Here is a 15,007-nt window from a genome sequence, read left to right on the forward strand (position 1 = left end):
TCACTACCTCATAAGGTTCAGTTTCATATAAAATTTGTTGCAATTTGTTATTCTTTTGCAATTATTTCTTATAAGATTTTACATCTTTTAGCGGGGAATGTTTGTTATTATGTATATATTATAAATATCTACACGATAACGAACATTCCTCGCTAAATTGCTGAGAAACTTTGAGGAAATGTCGAACAATTTCCTCAAAGTTTCTCAGATTTATATAGATCACTAGAGTCCCCTAGGCACTGATTCTGGTTCAGTACCTAGGAGGCTCTAGTTCTCTAACGAACTGATAAAATGTTTTTAAATTTTTGGATATTGCTACCTGTGAAGCACTGACTTCAAGTCAGTACCTCACAGGTAGCAATTACATTGAAAGATGGGAGAAACTTTGTCGAATGTTAAACTATTCGGACAAAGTTTCTCCCATTTGTAGTGGAGATGGAAGGCTTTGAGGTATATTGTATTAATATATACCCCAAAGCCTTCCATCTCCACTTGAAAGTGTCCAAACTTTGGGTTAATACTTTGCAATTAACCCAAAGTTTGGACACTTTCTAGAAGGAATTGGAGGGTAAGAGATATACATTCATATGGTATATCTCTTACCCTCCAATTCCTTCTTAAAATGGGAGAAACTTTGTCCGAATGTTAAACTATTCGGACAAAGTTTCTCCCATTTTTTGAAGGAATTGGAGGCTATGAGATACTGATGCAATGTCAGTAACTCATGGCTTCCAATTCCTTCCTAAAACTCATAAAAGTGGACATTACATGCATATAAAATTTGACATGTAAAGTCCACTTTTTGTGAGCGGGGATTTGACTCCGTCAAATCCCTTTTTCGTTTACGAGAAAGCCAAATTCTCTCAAAAAGTTAAGTAGGACCAATTTTTTATAAAAAAAATCCAATTTCATTATGAATGTTAATTAATTTATATAATTATTGAATAAAAATTTTCTTTGAGATTATGAAAAGTTCTTTGAAAAGTTATTTTTTCTCATTTTTAAATATTGTATTAGCCTATTTATTTATAATCCAAATTAAATAACTTTAAATTCAATATTTAAAGAATAATTTTGAAGGAATTGAGTTACTTCCCCCGACGATAAAATTGAGAGGTTTACATTTTGACCGAACTTAGCATGCAACACTAAATACTATATATATTTTATAAGCATATTGAAACATCCTTATTATGGACCTTGCCAATTTAGGTCCATGAAAATTCAATATAGCACAGTAAAGCCGCAATACCCATTCAAAATCACTGACAGTAGAATTTAATATTACCTACATAGAGGATTTTTGGAGAGCAAAGATATATTAAATTCTATAACAGAGTTTTCCCCAAGAGAGAAAAAGTCAAAATTGATGAAAAATCAAATAAATATATGAAATTTTAATTATGCATAAAATGCTAAGAAAATTTTTAGGAATCCGACATCGTTCATCGGTTAGGATAAGCGGTTCTCATCCGCTGGAGCGGGGTTCGACTCCCCGTGTCGGAAAATAATTTTTTCTTTTATCTATCCGTTTGAATTTGAGTTATCCATCACATGAAAATGATATCTATAATATAAATTGCAAAAGTTTAGCATGTAACTACATTAGAGTATAGTATTTTGGACCATTTTCTGTTATAAGTGATGCCAAAATATCAATTCTTGAGATTATGAAGAAATTTCCTATCAATATTTTTCTTTTTGAATTAGGGATATTAGTATATTTAATCAAAGAGTCATTATCTTGTTACCAATTTTGAGTCCAATTTCATCGACTTCGGTTAGACTTTGAAGGGATATCAATGGTCTACAAAAAAGTGTCAATAAAATGTCTGTTCCTCCCTGGCAACGCGCAATTGCTATTCCAGGTATGCTTTTTTTCGGAACTTGCACCGTCGTTATTCAGAAATTCTTGTTTGAGCAAACTTCAGTTGGTAGAGACTGCTACAAAAATCCACACAAATTCAGCAAGCCATGGTTCCAAACAAACTCAATGTTTGTCGGTATGTGCCTTGCCCTTGTAGTTTATGAAGTTCAAAGATGTTTCGAAAAAGCTAAAACACAAAAAGAAGATACACTTGCTTCTCAACTTGACGAATCACAAACATCCGAAGCTGATAGAGGTAATAAGAATCACTGGAAATTCTACTTCTATGTTGCTGGTCCTGCTTGCTGCGATTTACTTGCTACTTCACTTATGAACATTGGCTTGCTTTACATTCAAGCTTCTGTATGGCAAATGCTTCGTGGTTCCATGGTTTTCTTCTCCTCAATTTTCTGCGCTTTCATCCTCAAACGCCCACACTATCCATACATGTGGTGGTCTGTTCTCTTCATTATCATTGCCCTTGCCATTGTCGGTTTCGCTGCTGTTGCTTCTACAGGTGTTGGCAAGGCTGGCGTTACAACAGGCCAAGTTGTTATGGCCATTGCTTTAACAGTTGGCTCTCAGCTTATTCAAGCCTCACAGATTGTCGTCGAAGACTTCCTTCTCCACGATCTTACATGCTCTCCAGTCCTTATTGTCGGTCTTGAAGGTATGTGGGGCACAATCATCACATGCGCTCTCTTCCTCCCAATTATTCAGAACATGAAGGGCCCAGAAGGCAATGGTATCCATGAAGATACATTAGATACATTCATCATGATTAAGAACAACACAGTTCTTATTATCTTCGTTATTTTCTACGTTTTAGTCATTCTCCTTTACAACGTCACCGGTATGTTTGTTACTAATATTACATCTGCTGTCGTCAGAACAATCCTTGAAGGCCTTCGTACACTCTGCATTTGGATAGTCCAACTTATCATTTACTACGCAGCTCCAAGGAGTTACTTCAACAAGCACCCAGATATTGGAGAAGCCCTCACTCCATGGAGTGCTATGCAGCTTGCAGGCTTCCTCCTTTTGTTCACTGGAATGCTCACATACAACAAGATTCTCCGTATGCCATTCTTCAAATACCCAACCGATGGGCAGCCGAAAGTTGACGTTATCAACGACGAGCCACTCATTGCTAAGGATAACTAAAGATTTTATTTAAGTTCTCATCTTTTAATTCATGAACAACTTAATATTTATATAATAACTAACAATATTTATTATCTACTTTGGTTTTTAGATTTTTTTTTAAGGGTGCACTACGAGGATTAAAAAGTCCTCAATTTTTTCAGAGAGTTTTATCAATTTGCTAATCCTCCAAAATAATAAAAACTTACTTTTTTCTTTACAGGAATAGATTTTTTTGATTAATATACATCATTTAGAATCACATAAGGTAGCTTCATATCATATATAATTTTTGAGGTCCAATCTCAACTCCTTAAGGGATTTTGAAAAACACTCGAAAAAATAGGATTTTCGAAAAATTTTTAGCATGTTTATGTTTCTCTTTATTTTGACCGAGAATTATAATTTTTCTTTTTACCATATCATTGGTACATATATGATGATTCTATTAATACAAATTATTTTCAAAAAAACTCGTTTTTCAAGGACCTTAAGGCTTCTCTCCGATGTGAACTGATCCTCTCAATTTTTCCATGATCTTAAGGTACCAAACTCCTCATGCAGTCAGTTTCATGGGGTATTACCTATAAGATATCATTGCTTGACCTTTGCAGATATTATAACAAAGGTTATTTTTTAAAAAATCCTAAATTTAAAAGAACTTGAAATTATTCCGCATTTTTCGTCTAAAACAAGTTTTTTTCAACTTTGGATAATATGATTCTACTATTCATGTGTTCATCATTGCGCTTACTCCCACCTCTAAATTACATACATTTTATGTCGAAAAAGTAGATTTTGGTCTAAATTTTTTCGATTTTGTACGAGGTTTCCGAAGGGTGGTGAAGTGACTTTTTAAAAACTCTGATGCTATATTCATAATCCTTATTAATTGAATAAGCATAATCCACTCTTCTTTTTTTTATTTTGCATGAAAAAACCGGCATTATTTAAATCCAAATTTGAATTTGAAAAAGAGTGATTGTAAATGTTTTAATTGGAAGTATGATATGCAAATTTACGGTCAATTAAAAGTTTTTCACTTGATAATCTTTTTTGTTGATGAATTTTTGATTAAAAGGATTTCAATTAGGTATTTTGCGATGTAACACCTGTTATTCTGAAAGAATTTAGTTTATCATCATGAAATTATATACTGATAAGAAAAAAGTCTAAATTTGATTAAACTGATATAGGGATAGTTGCCTCTTCAAGTTGAATTTCTATTATGAAATTCATAAAAGCCTATAATAAATGTTTTGGCAAATAATGTTTTTATATCAATTAAGAAAATCATAATAAAGTAAATTATAGCATTCCTTATGCCAGATAGCTTATCATACGAAATAGGGCATCACTATGTTCCTTATATTAGATTCGAAAATAATGAAGAAGATGTATTTGTATATCTAGATGATGCAAAAAATATTCACATTACAGATTTTGAATCTGTTTGCAGCATTCAATTAGAAGATCATAGGCCAACTTTATTAGTATTTGAAAAATTTGAAATTTAATTTCAAGTAATTATACTTTTTATATTGAATAAATATTTGTTTGTAACATTCTTTTGAATTGGTACTGTTTATTTTTTCATCTATTCTTTTGAATATAATTTTTAAAAATGTAACGTCTTATTGGTTTCGGAATACAAAATAAATTAATAGGTTTGAATATATTCTCTAGGCATTTTCGTAATATACTACTTGAGTTACATGCATTCGGTCAAATTTTGGATAATGCAATTTAATCTTGAGCAAAAACAGCGTCTTCGGACCAACAAGCATTTAAAGAACCCAAGTTGTATTTTTTTTGAAATTTTTTATTTTTGAGGTATTAAAATCCCCGTCTCCAGAAAGAATGTGAAATGAAAGCTGATACAGACCGTTTGGTCGGAGAGAAGCCTTAAAAAAGGCCCAAAAAATCCATGACCTGCACTCGGAGGATAAAAAATTTTAAAAAGTAGTGATTTAGTCTTCAAAATCATATGATAGATTATATAAATGGCATATATTAGATATTCTATATTATTTTTGGCAAAAATTGATGGAATTGAAATAATATTTCTTATTTCTGCCGAATTCTCCTAAAACTCATAAAATCCTCAAATTATGAATTTGTACATAAATTGAGAAAGGTAAATCTTCATTCTTCCAATGAATAAAAAAAAAAGTAATTAAAAGTTATTTGTTTAGTAACACAACAATCTAGTAATATTTGAATATAAATCATATAACAAAACAGGTAGGAGACAATTGTTTGAAATTTCGCAAATAATAAAACGAAAATCATAGTGTGGGTTTGAAATTTACAATAACTGAACGCAGTGTGTATGAAATAACTGATCTGTTTGAAATTAATTGCTGTAAATTCGAAATAATATTTTTAATTTGGTATAAATTTTGAATTTAGAAGCTGTGAATGAAAGGGAAGCAAGTACTTAATGAAGGAATGTGTTTGGACCAATGTTCATTTTTTCGCTTTTTTTCGTATTTCGAAGTACCCAAAGTACAAGGATTTTTTTTCGAAAAAAAGGAGGATTAAAAAACCGTAATCCTCCTTGTGCACCCTTAAATAATTTTTTCGAAATATATATATTAAGCCAGATTGACCATCATCTTAATCAATACAAATGATCTTTTTCATCATATTAATATTCATTTCAATAATTTAAATATGAAATTTGAAATTTTATTATTAAATCGAAGTTAAGGATGTGATTTGAGTTTTATTTCTTATAGATATCATTCTCGATTAAAACGAATCTGATTCGGAAACTGTCATTATATTTTGATTAAAAAAGTTAGCGTAAAATATAATTAAAATTTAGTAAAAACATATATTTTTAAGCGCCTTATTTGACATCAAGTTGAGTTATTCTCATTCTCCTTGTTCTGCCCTGTGGACGTTCATCATCACCATTGAAAATGTAAACAGAATAAACAAGATAGATTAATTGGTCTTGGGCACCCTTGAATTTGAAGCCCGATGTATGCTGAATTCTGCATTTCTGATTGTTGAGGAAATGATTTTTAATTGTCTCGCGATCTTGATCGCAGAGATTGTTATACTTCTCGAAAAGCTTGTCATTTGTTGTACATCTCATTACATCATCGCAGAAGAGCTCATGTGATTCTTCAATCTGAGGAATAGGCCATTGATCGCCTCCCATTTTCTGATAAATAAATTTTACAATTTTGTAAAGTTTATGTAATTTTTCAGTACTACTTCAGAAAAATCATTTTGATATTAGAAGTTAGTAAAATCGAATATTGTGTATATGCAGATAAAATGATTTTCGAAAAGTGACATTACGTTCGATTTCTCCGATAAAAGTTGAGCACTTGATTTAACTATGGCAAATTGGCTCGAGTTGAATATAATTGGATTTCACATCAAGTATGTAATATGGTTTATAGACTACGTTCTCATTTATGTGATTACGTATTTGAATATTTTCACATGGTGTTAAAAATGATCCTTACTAAAGTGCATCACTACTTGTCTCAACCTGATTGAAAGCTGATAGTAGAACTTGATGACTAGTGATTTCTATTCAATATTCTTTAATATTATGGTAAGATCATAAAGATAATGTCAAGATAATATGGACAGTAGCAATGATATTCATGCCGAAAAGTCAAACCTTTGTTAAGAAGAATTCATAAAATTTTTCTTGAGAAATATATAGATGAAATGTGTCTACTATGTGATATTACAAGATATTTTGTCTCTTTTTATTTAATAGCAAATTTAGAAACAGAAAGGCAATTATCGAATCAATTGCGAATAAATTTAATAGGATATATGTATTTGCTGCTTACAATGTTAGGCCTAATGAGAGCTAAGTCATTTGTAATAACAGAATGAATATTAAAAGCTCATAACAAAGAAGTCTTCGCTTCTGGGGAAAAAATGAACGAAAAGTGGCTATTCAATAAATGCCGATCTCAATTCGTCGTATTAAGATAACTGACCTTCCAGAGATGCAGCAAACAAATTTATCATGCCTCGCAGAAAACTATGGTATGTGGTTTTGGCTATATCATTACTTAACATTCCCTGCATCTTCTCATTGCGCTGTTAATTCCCAAAATCATGTTCTTGGATATGTACTTAGCAAAATGAACGATGAACCTTACCGAAAGGCTACAAATGAAGGTCTTCACGCTTTAATGACTTCGGTCGCTGTATATAATGGTTATAGAAAGTTAGGTCTTGGAAGACAATTAATGATTTTATCACAAAGATCAAGCCACGAATGTTACAAAGCTGAATTTGTTAAACTACACGTCAGAGAAACAAATCGCGCTGGACATCAACTTTATGAGAAGACTTTAGGGTATGCTAGAATCGCAGTGGAAAAAGGATATTATGTTGATGGCGAAGACGCATGGTCAATGAAATACACTTTTCCAAAATCTGAAAAAGAACTTGCAGAAGAAGCTGCGAAGAAACAATCTACACTTCAAAAGAAATCAAGGAGAGGAAGGAAATAAGTAGTTCCAAACAAAATTTTCATGTTATAATTTTCATCATTTGTTTTTTCTTGAAAATATATTAGAATTTATTAAATACATCTATCACAAAACAACTTTACTTTTAAATTTTTAATCAAATTATGTTAAATAAGCCTTGAAACAAAAAATAACTTTAAAATTTTGCACATGAAATAATATCTCTGAAATAATCAGCTTATATAAATAATATGCATTTGGTTTCAATTTCAAAAATGTATGAATAGTAAAATAATTTCTGATATTCCTTTCGAATGATATTTATTCAGCCCACAGAATATGTTCCGACCATAACTTCCTAAACTACTGGTTTACAAAGCATAAAAATATCTTGGTGTATAACTAAATATGACAGCAAGCATTTTTATCTATAGCTATTTTCATCATAACTTACATGTTAATCTTCGCATCAATATATCATGTTGTTTAGTTAGTTTTGTTCTTTCTTTCATGAGTAATAGAGTGAGTTTTCATACAAAATAGAATGAACTTTCATTAAAAATAGAATTAACTTTCATGTTCTGTAACAATAGTAAAACTGAGAGTGAATATGTTTTACTTACAAAAAGAATAGCTATGTTATAGAATAAAATTTTTATAAACATTTATTATTATATTTTGTTTTTTCATTGAGGAGGATTTTGTTCGGTACTATTTTCTTCTTTTTTAACAGTTTCATTTTCTTTTTGTGCCTGAGCTATCTTCTTATTTACAACATCTCTCAAGTATTTCTCTATGTCAAACCTTGGGATGTTCTTTGGCTGGTTTGCCATTGGCGTCTGGCTGAAGTTTGGACTTTGAGGATATTTTTGACCCATTTTACTTGTATCAATCATTGGATAAGGAACAGCAAAAACTGGCTGCGAACTTGGAGTTCCATTAGAATTAGTATACCTGACTGGTGTACTTCCAGAGCTTTTATTTGGATTTTCAATGAAATGTGGGATGTCTGAGATTAATTTAGCTCGAGTATTTAACATTTTGATCTCACTGTTGAGTACAAAGTATGTATGTGGCTGTAAAACTGTGGATTTGATCCTGTCTTGTTTAAAATCTTCAAGGAAAACTAGATATGCTTTGGTAACTACATCTCTTGAGTAGTTAGGAAGCAAATTAACAAGCATTTCAAGGATACTAGAACCAGAATCTATGGAACTGATTGCAGAAATGAAATCTTCCCATAAATGAGTACAATTTTTTTCATTTCCGTAATAATTTGAAAGGATTTTAGCTGATTCAATCGAAATTCCTACTGGTAATTGTGCGCTAATACCATAAAGTCTGCAATCAAGCCAATTCAATAATGAATTAAGTGTTTTATGATTCATTCTCCCCAATTCATGAATATCCAGATTCAAATGGATATAGAGACGGTATAATCGCTTATCTATATAAGGATTTTTATCATAAAACTCTTCAAGCTTGCGGACATCGTAATCATGATTATTATTTACGTTCAAAATGCTTTCTATGGCTCTTAATATGTTGCACCTTATTGTAAATCGATCAAAATCTGTGTAAATTGATGATAATTCATCCCAAACGTTTTCATCGTTGATTAATCGATAAAAATCTCCGAAAATACTCTTCATTTTGATCTCATTTTTAATGACCTTGAATTTAACATTGAAGTGTTTGCTCAAATTCGGTGGAATTGTGAGATACTTGAAATGATTTTCTGAAAATCCGGATTTAATGAATTCAAAGTGTTGTTTAAAGCACATTTCAGTTAATATACCATACTCACTGCCAAAAATTTTGAACATATTGTTGTTTGGATAACATTTCGAAAGAGTGTAAAGAAATTTTTGTTCAAGCTTGTAATTCCAAGAAAAGCTAGGTGCGTATGACTTCTTCTGTTGTTTCTTGTGTATTTTATAGTCTTCAATGAGATAAGGAATGTATTCTGGAATCAAATAATTTTTTACCGAGTAAGTGTTGGTTGAACATGGCTCGTATTCTTTGTAAAACTCGTAAAATTCTTTTGACGCATTTACAAAGCGCGGTAATGATTCTGGGTCAAATAATTTTTCCGAAATTTTTTCAACATCTTCCAAAGTAAAGCTATTGAAATATTCTGCTTGGATTTTTTCCAGAGGAATTCCATTTTGGCGTCCTTCGAAGAGCCTTGCCGCTTGTGGATTTAAACAAAGAACTAAATTTTGGTCAAAAGCCGTAGCAAGCCAATAAATCAAATAAGAAAGATATCCTTCGGAGTATTTAGGAAATTGTAAACGTGTGAATTTCATATTTGAGTCTGTTTCGTTTAGATATTGAAGTAATAAAATCAAATTGAAATTTTCAACGGAATCTGGAGTAAATTTTGTATTAAAATCTACTGATTTGAAGATATTGTTGGCTGTTAAGTTAGTGAATTTGGGATCATTGACTAATTCAGGTTTTGATAAAACATCCATATAAATTCGAATGCAATCAGCTGCAGTACAGAAGGGAAAGTTATCTGCTATTTCATGCCAGGCGGAAATATTTGTTAAATCTGTTCTTTCGGAACATAAAGTAAGTAATCGAATTATATTCTCTTCAGTCCATTTATTTGTTGAATCTGATTTAGTCTCTTCATTTTCTGATTGATGCTGTGAATGTTGTGGGCTTTTCGGAGATTTTTGATTCTTAGCTTTTGAACTTGGAACATCAACTTTTTCAAGCTCTTCATTCGGTGGTTTTTCTGTTGAATTAACTATTTTCTTCTTTCTTCCTCTTTTAGCTGGTGTTTTTGCTTTGCGTAATTGCGTTGCTTTTTCTAAATCATAGTTTGTAGATTGTAATAGTTGCTGAGCTGCTTTCTTAGGCATTCCTAAATTCATTAAAAATCTTTCTTTTTCCTCTTTTGATGTAGAATCTTGTTCTTTTTCTGTTGAATTATTTGAATTATCGCTTTTATTTAGAATTGTAAAGATTAACTTATTACTACTTTCGGCATTTTCGATTTTAGTATTATTTGAAATCTTTTTGTTATCTTTATTTTTAACAATTATATTTTTCGGTGAAAAATTAACAGATTTTCCTACAAGAACCTTTAAATCTGAAACTAATACTGGGTAAGAGATATCCATATTAAAAAATTCAGGCGCTTCTCCTTCATGTTCTATAAATACGCCGGGTTTTTCATTCATGACAAGACTTCAATTTCAGAGAGATATAAAAGTGACAGTTAAACGTCTTTGAATTTAAGAAAACAAGAATCATAAAATACATGTTATAGTGGTCTTAAAATTTCACAAAATTTTACATTTATTTTATAAAAAATGGATGAAGAAATAAAATCATTAAGAACACAAAACAAGCAACTCAAGGAAAAGATCCGTGAGCAATATCAAGTATTTCAGGAGGAGAGATCGAAGCTTAAATCTCGAAATCAAGTTCTAAGAACACAATTATATCAAGAACAAGCAAGAAATAAAGCGGCTATTGAACAATTTTCAGAAAAAATACGTCTACTTGAAAATAAAATAGCATCGAAGCAGCAGTATGTTCAATTTCCTCAATATAGAAGACAGCCTACAAATTATACAGGAAAAACATCTCGTTTTCAAGAGCTTGAAGAAAGAGGTCGCAGACTTGAGCGTGAAGCTGATGAAATATTGCTAAAATGCCGATCTGGTGACCCAGCACTTTTCCTTCCACCTCCAGACATCTATCAAATGCCAACATACAATCCGAGAACAGATTTCAATTACGATAATCAAGCCAATGCTTTTAGCCAAAATGTTAAACCTGTTCAAAAACAAACACAAATTCCTAAAAATTCAAGAAACACTAGAAATTCAAATGATGGCAATCAGGCGTCGAGGGTTTCATATCACTCTAATCTTCAAGATTTCGATGGAATTCGAAGAACATCTCAAAATAGCAACAATCCTTCCTCAATTTACGATGATAGTATGTGTGATAATGATGTTTCCAATGATTCGATGATTGTTGATCCAGTGAATACACGTCGCAAGGATAATTCTGTTCATAGATCGAATTCGGAAAAATCTGCGCCATTGCAGCAAAAGGTTGAGCAGCCGATCAAGAGATCTTCATCCACTCCTAAGCAATCTAATGCCAGTCAGAATCCACCACCAAAAGAAACTAAAAAATCAGATTCAAATTCAGAAAAGACGAAAAGTTCCGATAAAAAGAAAGTATCTTTATCAGAAGAGGCATCTGATGCCTTGTTTGGTGACTTTGGAAGTAAGCCTGCAGAGAAAAAGTCCAAATCAAGTGCAAATTCATCAAAAATCCAAAAAGAAAAGCCTCAACCTGTTGAACAAAAGTCGATATCTGAAGATGTATTCGCTGAGAACTCTATTCAGCAAGAAAAACCAGCTCCTTCTAAAGAAGACGTTTTTGTAGAAGATAATTCAACAGATGATGGAATTGATGTATTTGCTAATGATCCATTGGATGGTTTCATGTCTAGTCCTGCCCAGAAGGAAGAAAGCGACATCAAAGCCAATGCACCAAATGTTAGTCCTGCAGAATCAAGTAAAAACAGATCGGATCAAAAGCAGTCAGCAAGTAAAGAACAGGATAATAAATCTGATGTGTTTGATGATGGATTTGATGATAATTTCGGAACGAGCTTTGATATTGATATCTAACATTTCATTTTGTTAATAATAAAACTATTTGTATAATCATTTTAAAAAGCAATAATCTTCTCGAAATTATAATCTGGTGATCTTGATTCATGTGACTAGGCTCATGTTTAAGTTATGATCTCTTAGGTATCATGGATTATTAACCTTTTTGTTAAAAAAATTTTTTCAAAGTAATTATTTATGATGAAATATTGCTTGTTTAAGCAAGATTTAAGCATGAATACGAAGATATTATCTACATAGGAAAGAGTACTTTGGTTGGTAAGATCTAGAATTTTAGCTGCTAAGAAGCTTGATTGTAGAACATATCTTATGTGCATCATTATATTTTGTTCCGTGTGAAATATGGATTTTGATTGTTTTTATACTATTGTTTTCTGCTGCATTCTTAACAGCGGTTATGGTTCTTCATTTTCTCTTCCAATTTGATAATTCTATAAAAATGATTTAAAATATTAGGAAAAATAAGAAATTATAGTTATATACGGATGTTTTACGCCATAAAAAACATTAAAATCACTAAAACAGAATTTTTTACATTAAATCTTAAGTGAACTTATTGATATGGAACTTACTTTCAACAATAATGAGTTCATTGAAGTGTGCATTGATGAAGTTCTTCAATTCCTGGAGTTTGGCCGAAAGTTCAGAATCTTTCAAATCTGCTGAATTTGCAACAGCGTATATTTCATGAGTTGAGCATTTGTAGACAACAATGACTTCCTTTTCATCTCTAAACATGTATTCTCCATCAACTGCGTTTGTTTCGACCATATCGCAAGATTTGGCTAATTGTTTGGAGAGTTCTTGCATCTTTTTGATGGAATCTTGTGGTTTCTGGCCTTTGAAGTGCGGAGATATCGGATCTGTTATGTAAACTTGTCCGTAAGTTATTGAGTGTAATGCCCAGCAATAGAAGACCTTTGGCTCCCAATCAAGAGGTTTCTCGAGTGTTGCTATGTATTTCTCCTCTAGTTCCGCGAAAATATGTGTTGCAGCTGAGTGATATGCGACACCAAGATTTGGTGAGTCGGAACAAAGCATAACAAGGGCAAAATCACTGCTCTTATGCTTGTTAATGTAGAGATGGTGCATGCCGTCTGTAGAATCCCTTGCAAAGAAGGGAGTCCACGATTCTCCGTTCTGAAATGCAGGAGTCCACATGAGATCTACGATCAAACGTAGAGACAATGAATCGCATGAGCATTTTCCTACGGCCAAAACGCGATTCCTGTACATTAACATCGATAATTTGCAAGAAGGTAGTTTATCGAAATGGGAAATGACTGCTGCACGTTGTTCTGGACGCATATGAGAGACTGGAACAGAGGGAGCGAAAATAAATGCAGGGTCTTCGCTCATATTATTGACAACGCCATCCCAAGCTGGTCTTGTACCTTCTGCGATCTGTCTGAAGTCACAGGCTGGACGAGCTGATAACTGATTGATTAAGTTTTCGGAGAAGAGAGATAAGAAAAGGCTGTATAAGAAGTTTAATTGTTTGAATAAGTAAGAAACAGGAAGAGATGACTTTGAAACTGCAATAAAAACAAATGGAGATTTCGGAAGAAAAACAAATGTGTGTGATCCGGCTCTGAAATGATTTAATTCTTCGTGCAATGACTCCATGTGACCAAGAATAGCGACGCATGTGCACAAGATAGGAGATAGCTTTTGAACAGTACCATATCTAGAGTAAACTGGCTTTCCGGCATCTGTAACTATGAATAAATGAAGTTCTTGACTAGTCCACTCTTCAGAATCGGGTCTCATATCAACAGGATCAGTAGATTCTTCACTCCTTGTTCTACTGAGCCAATAAAGAGGTGCTGCTTTCTCTTCACCATTTTTAGGTGTTTCTTTTGGAGTTTCTGCATCATTTTTAGGTTGATCTGTATTTTTTGCTGATTCTATATTTTGTTGAGATTCGGTATTAGTGTTTTCGGTATTTTCGATTTTATTTTCCTGATTTGGTTGTTCAGATTCGTTATTTGTTGTTTCTGGAGTATTTTCTTGGACTTCTTGAGGTTTGTTCTCTTCTATCTGTTGAACATTTGCATTTTCCTCTGAAGTTGCCATTAAAATTCTTTTGGAAAAAAGTGACAAATTTGATGAATGGTGCGAGTCAAACGAAAGAACTTGCATCACGAGAAATAAAGGTGATAAATGATCTAGTTGAGCAATGGATCGACGCTCGCGAAAAGCAAAATAACTCAAAATGCATTGAAATTAGTGACCAAATCCAAACTAAGTTTAAACATAATAAAGCACTCATTTCTGTTCTTAGAAACATTAACGATGAGCAATCGATTAAACTTTTCCAAGTAATGGAAGCTCAACAGCAGCATTTTTCCGATATGCTTGCGGCTGATAACCAATTTAATCCTAACGAAGCAGATGACCAACAAAACTTTGAAGAAAATATAAGAATATTGGAAAATCTTAAAGAAACAACAAAAGAAATTGATAAAACGCTAAATGATCAAATCAATTCACTCGAATCAATATCATCTTTAGCATACGAAAACCACAGAATCATGAACCTGTTAGTACCTAAAGTCAGAAAAGCTGATAAAGACATCACAGAATTATTTCTTCTATTATTCATTGCCGTTTTACTAATGTTTGTTATTATGTATCTCTATTCCAATCATTAAACTGTTTGTATTTCTTAATAATAAAATTTTTTACATAAAAATTATTAAACTCTTATAAAACGAAGAAGTAGAATCTGGATTCATTAAGTTATATGATATCATAATATTATAATGTTATTTACTGGTTTAAAGAGTATGTTTGTAGGTAAGAATGCAAACCTTCTGGATGGGATAATTAAAATTTCAAAAAATTAGATAGAAACAAACAGTTCTTTA

General features: G+C 32.0%; 7 protein-coding genes and 1 non-coding gene across 8 annotated transcripts, besides 2 other annotated features; 5 read left to right on the forward strand and 3 right to left on the reverse strand.

Annotated features, from left to right (window-relative positions):
* Positions 1–850: part of a mobile genetic element that runs on past the window's edge.
* Positions 851–1,434: 584 nt separating this feature from the next.
* Positions 1,435–1,506, forward strand: TVAGG3_0803320. Its single transcript has one exon. It is a non-coding gene; the product is annotated as a tRNA-Glu (tRNA).
* A 322-nt stretch (positions 1,507–1,828) lies between these two features.
* Positions 1,829–3,193, forward strand: TVAGG3_0803330 (negative regulation of mitochondrial outer membrane permeabilization protein; the record flags this gene model as incomplete). Its single annotated transcript, XM_001320308.2, has 1 exon — positions 1,829–3,031. One exon carries the CDS (start codon positions 1,829–1,831, stop codon positions 3,029–3,031), a length of 1,203 nt encoding a protein of 400 aa, XP_001320343.1.
* A 307-nt stretch (positions 3,194–3,500) lies between these two features.
* Positions 3,501–4,918: a mobile genetic element.
* A 242-nt stretch (positions 4,919–5,160) lies between these two features.
* On the reverse strand, positions 5,161–6,182 carry TVAGG3_0803350 (uncharacterized protein; the record flags this gene model as incomplete). The annotated part of the gene is made up of 1 exon (XM_001320307.2): positions 5,865–6,182. One exon carries the CDS (start codon positions 6,180–6,182, stop codon positions 5,865–5,867), a length of 318 nt encoding a protein of 105 aa, XP_001320342.1.
* Positions 6,183–6,334: 152 nt separating this feature from the next.
* TVAGG3_0803360 (N-terminal peptidyl-glutamic acid acetylation) lies at positions 6,335–7,968 on the forward strand (the record flags this gene model as incomplete). Its single annotated transcript, XM_001320306.2, has 1 exon — positions 6,952–7,509. One exon carries the CDS (start codon positions 6,952–6,954, stop codon positions 7,507–7,509), a length of 558 nt encoding a protein of 185 aa, XP_001320341.1.
* Positions 7,969–8,047: 79 nt separating this feature from the next.
* On the reverse strand, positions 8,048–10,680 carry TVAGG3_0803370 (uncharacterized protein; the record flags this gene model as incomplete). The annotated part of the gene is made up of 1 exon (XM_001320305.1): positions 8,154–10,601. The coding sequence occupies one exon, from the start codon at positions 10,599–10,601 to the stop codon at positions 8,154–8,156; it is 2,448 nt and encodes an 815-aa protein (XP_001320340.1).
* A 113-nt stretch (positions 10,681–10,793) lies between these two features.
* Positions 10,794–12,519, forward strand: TVAGG3_0803380 (uncharacterized protein; the record flags this gene model as incomplete). Its single annotated transcript, XM_001320304.1, has 1 exon — positions 10,794–12,134. The coding sequence occupies one exon, from the start codon at positions 10,794–10,796 to the stop codon at positions 12,132–12,134; it is 1,341 nt and encodes a 446-aa protein (XP_001320339.1).
* Positions 12,520–12,589: 70 nt separating this feature from the next.
* TVAGG3_0803390 (protein transport) lies at positions 12,590–14,234 on the reverse strand (the record flags this gene model as incomplete). Its single annotated transcript, XM_001320303.1, has 1 exon — positions 12,681–14,213. One exon carries the CDS (start codon positions 14,211–14,213, stop codon positions 12,681–12,683), a length of 1,533 nt encoding a protein of 510 aa, XP_001320338.1.
* Positions 14,235–14,245: 11 nt separating this feature from the next.
* Positions 14,246–14,791, forward strand: TVAGG3_0803400 (uncharacterized protein; the record flags this gene model as incomplete). Its single annotated transcript, XM_001320302.1, has 1 exon — positions 14,246–14,791. One exon carries the CDS (start codon positions 14,246–14,248, stop codon positions 14,789–14,791), a length of 546 nt encoding a protein of 181 aa, XP_001320337.1.
* Between the last annotated feature and the right edge of the window lie 216 nt (positions 14,792–15,007).

This window comes from Trichomonas vaginalis, chromosome VI (assembly GCF_026262505.1).
Source record: "Trichomonas vaginalis G3 chromosome VI, whole genome shotgun sequence".
NCBI classification, from domain to species: domain Eukaryota; phylum Parabasalia; order Trichomonadida; family Trichomonadidae; genus Trichomonas; species Trichomonas vaginalis.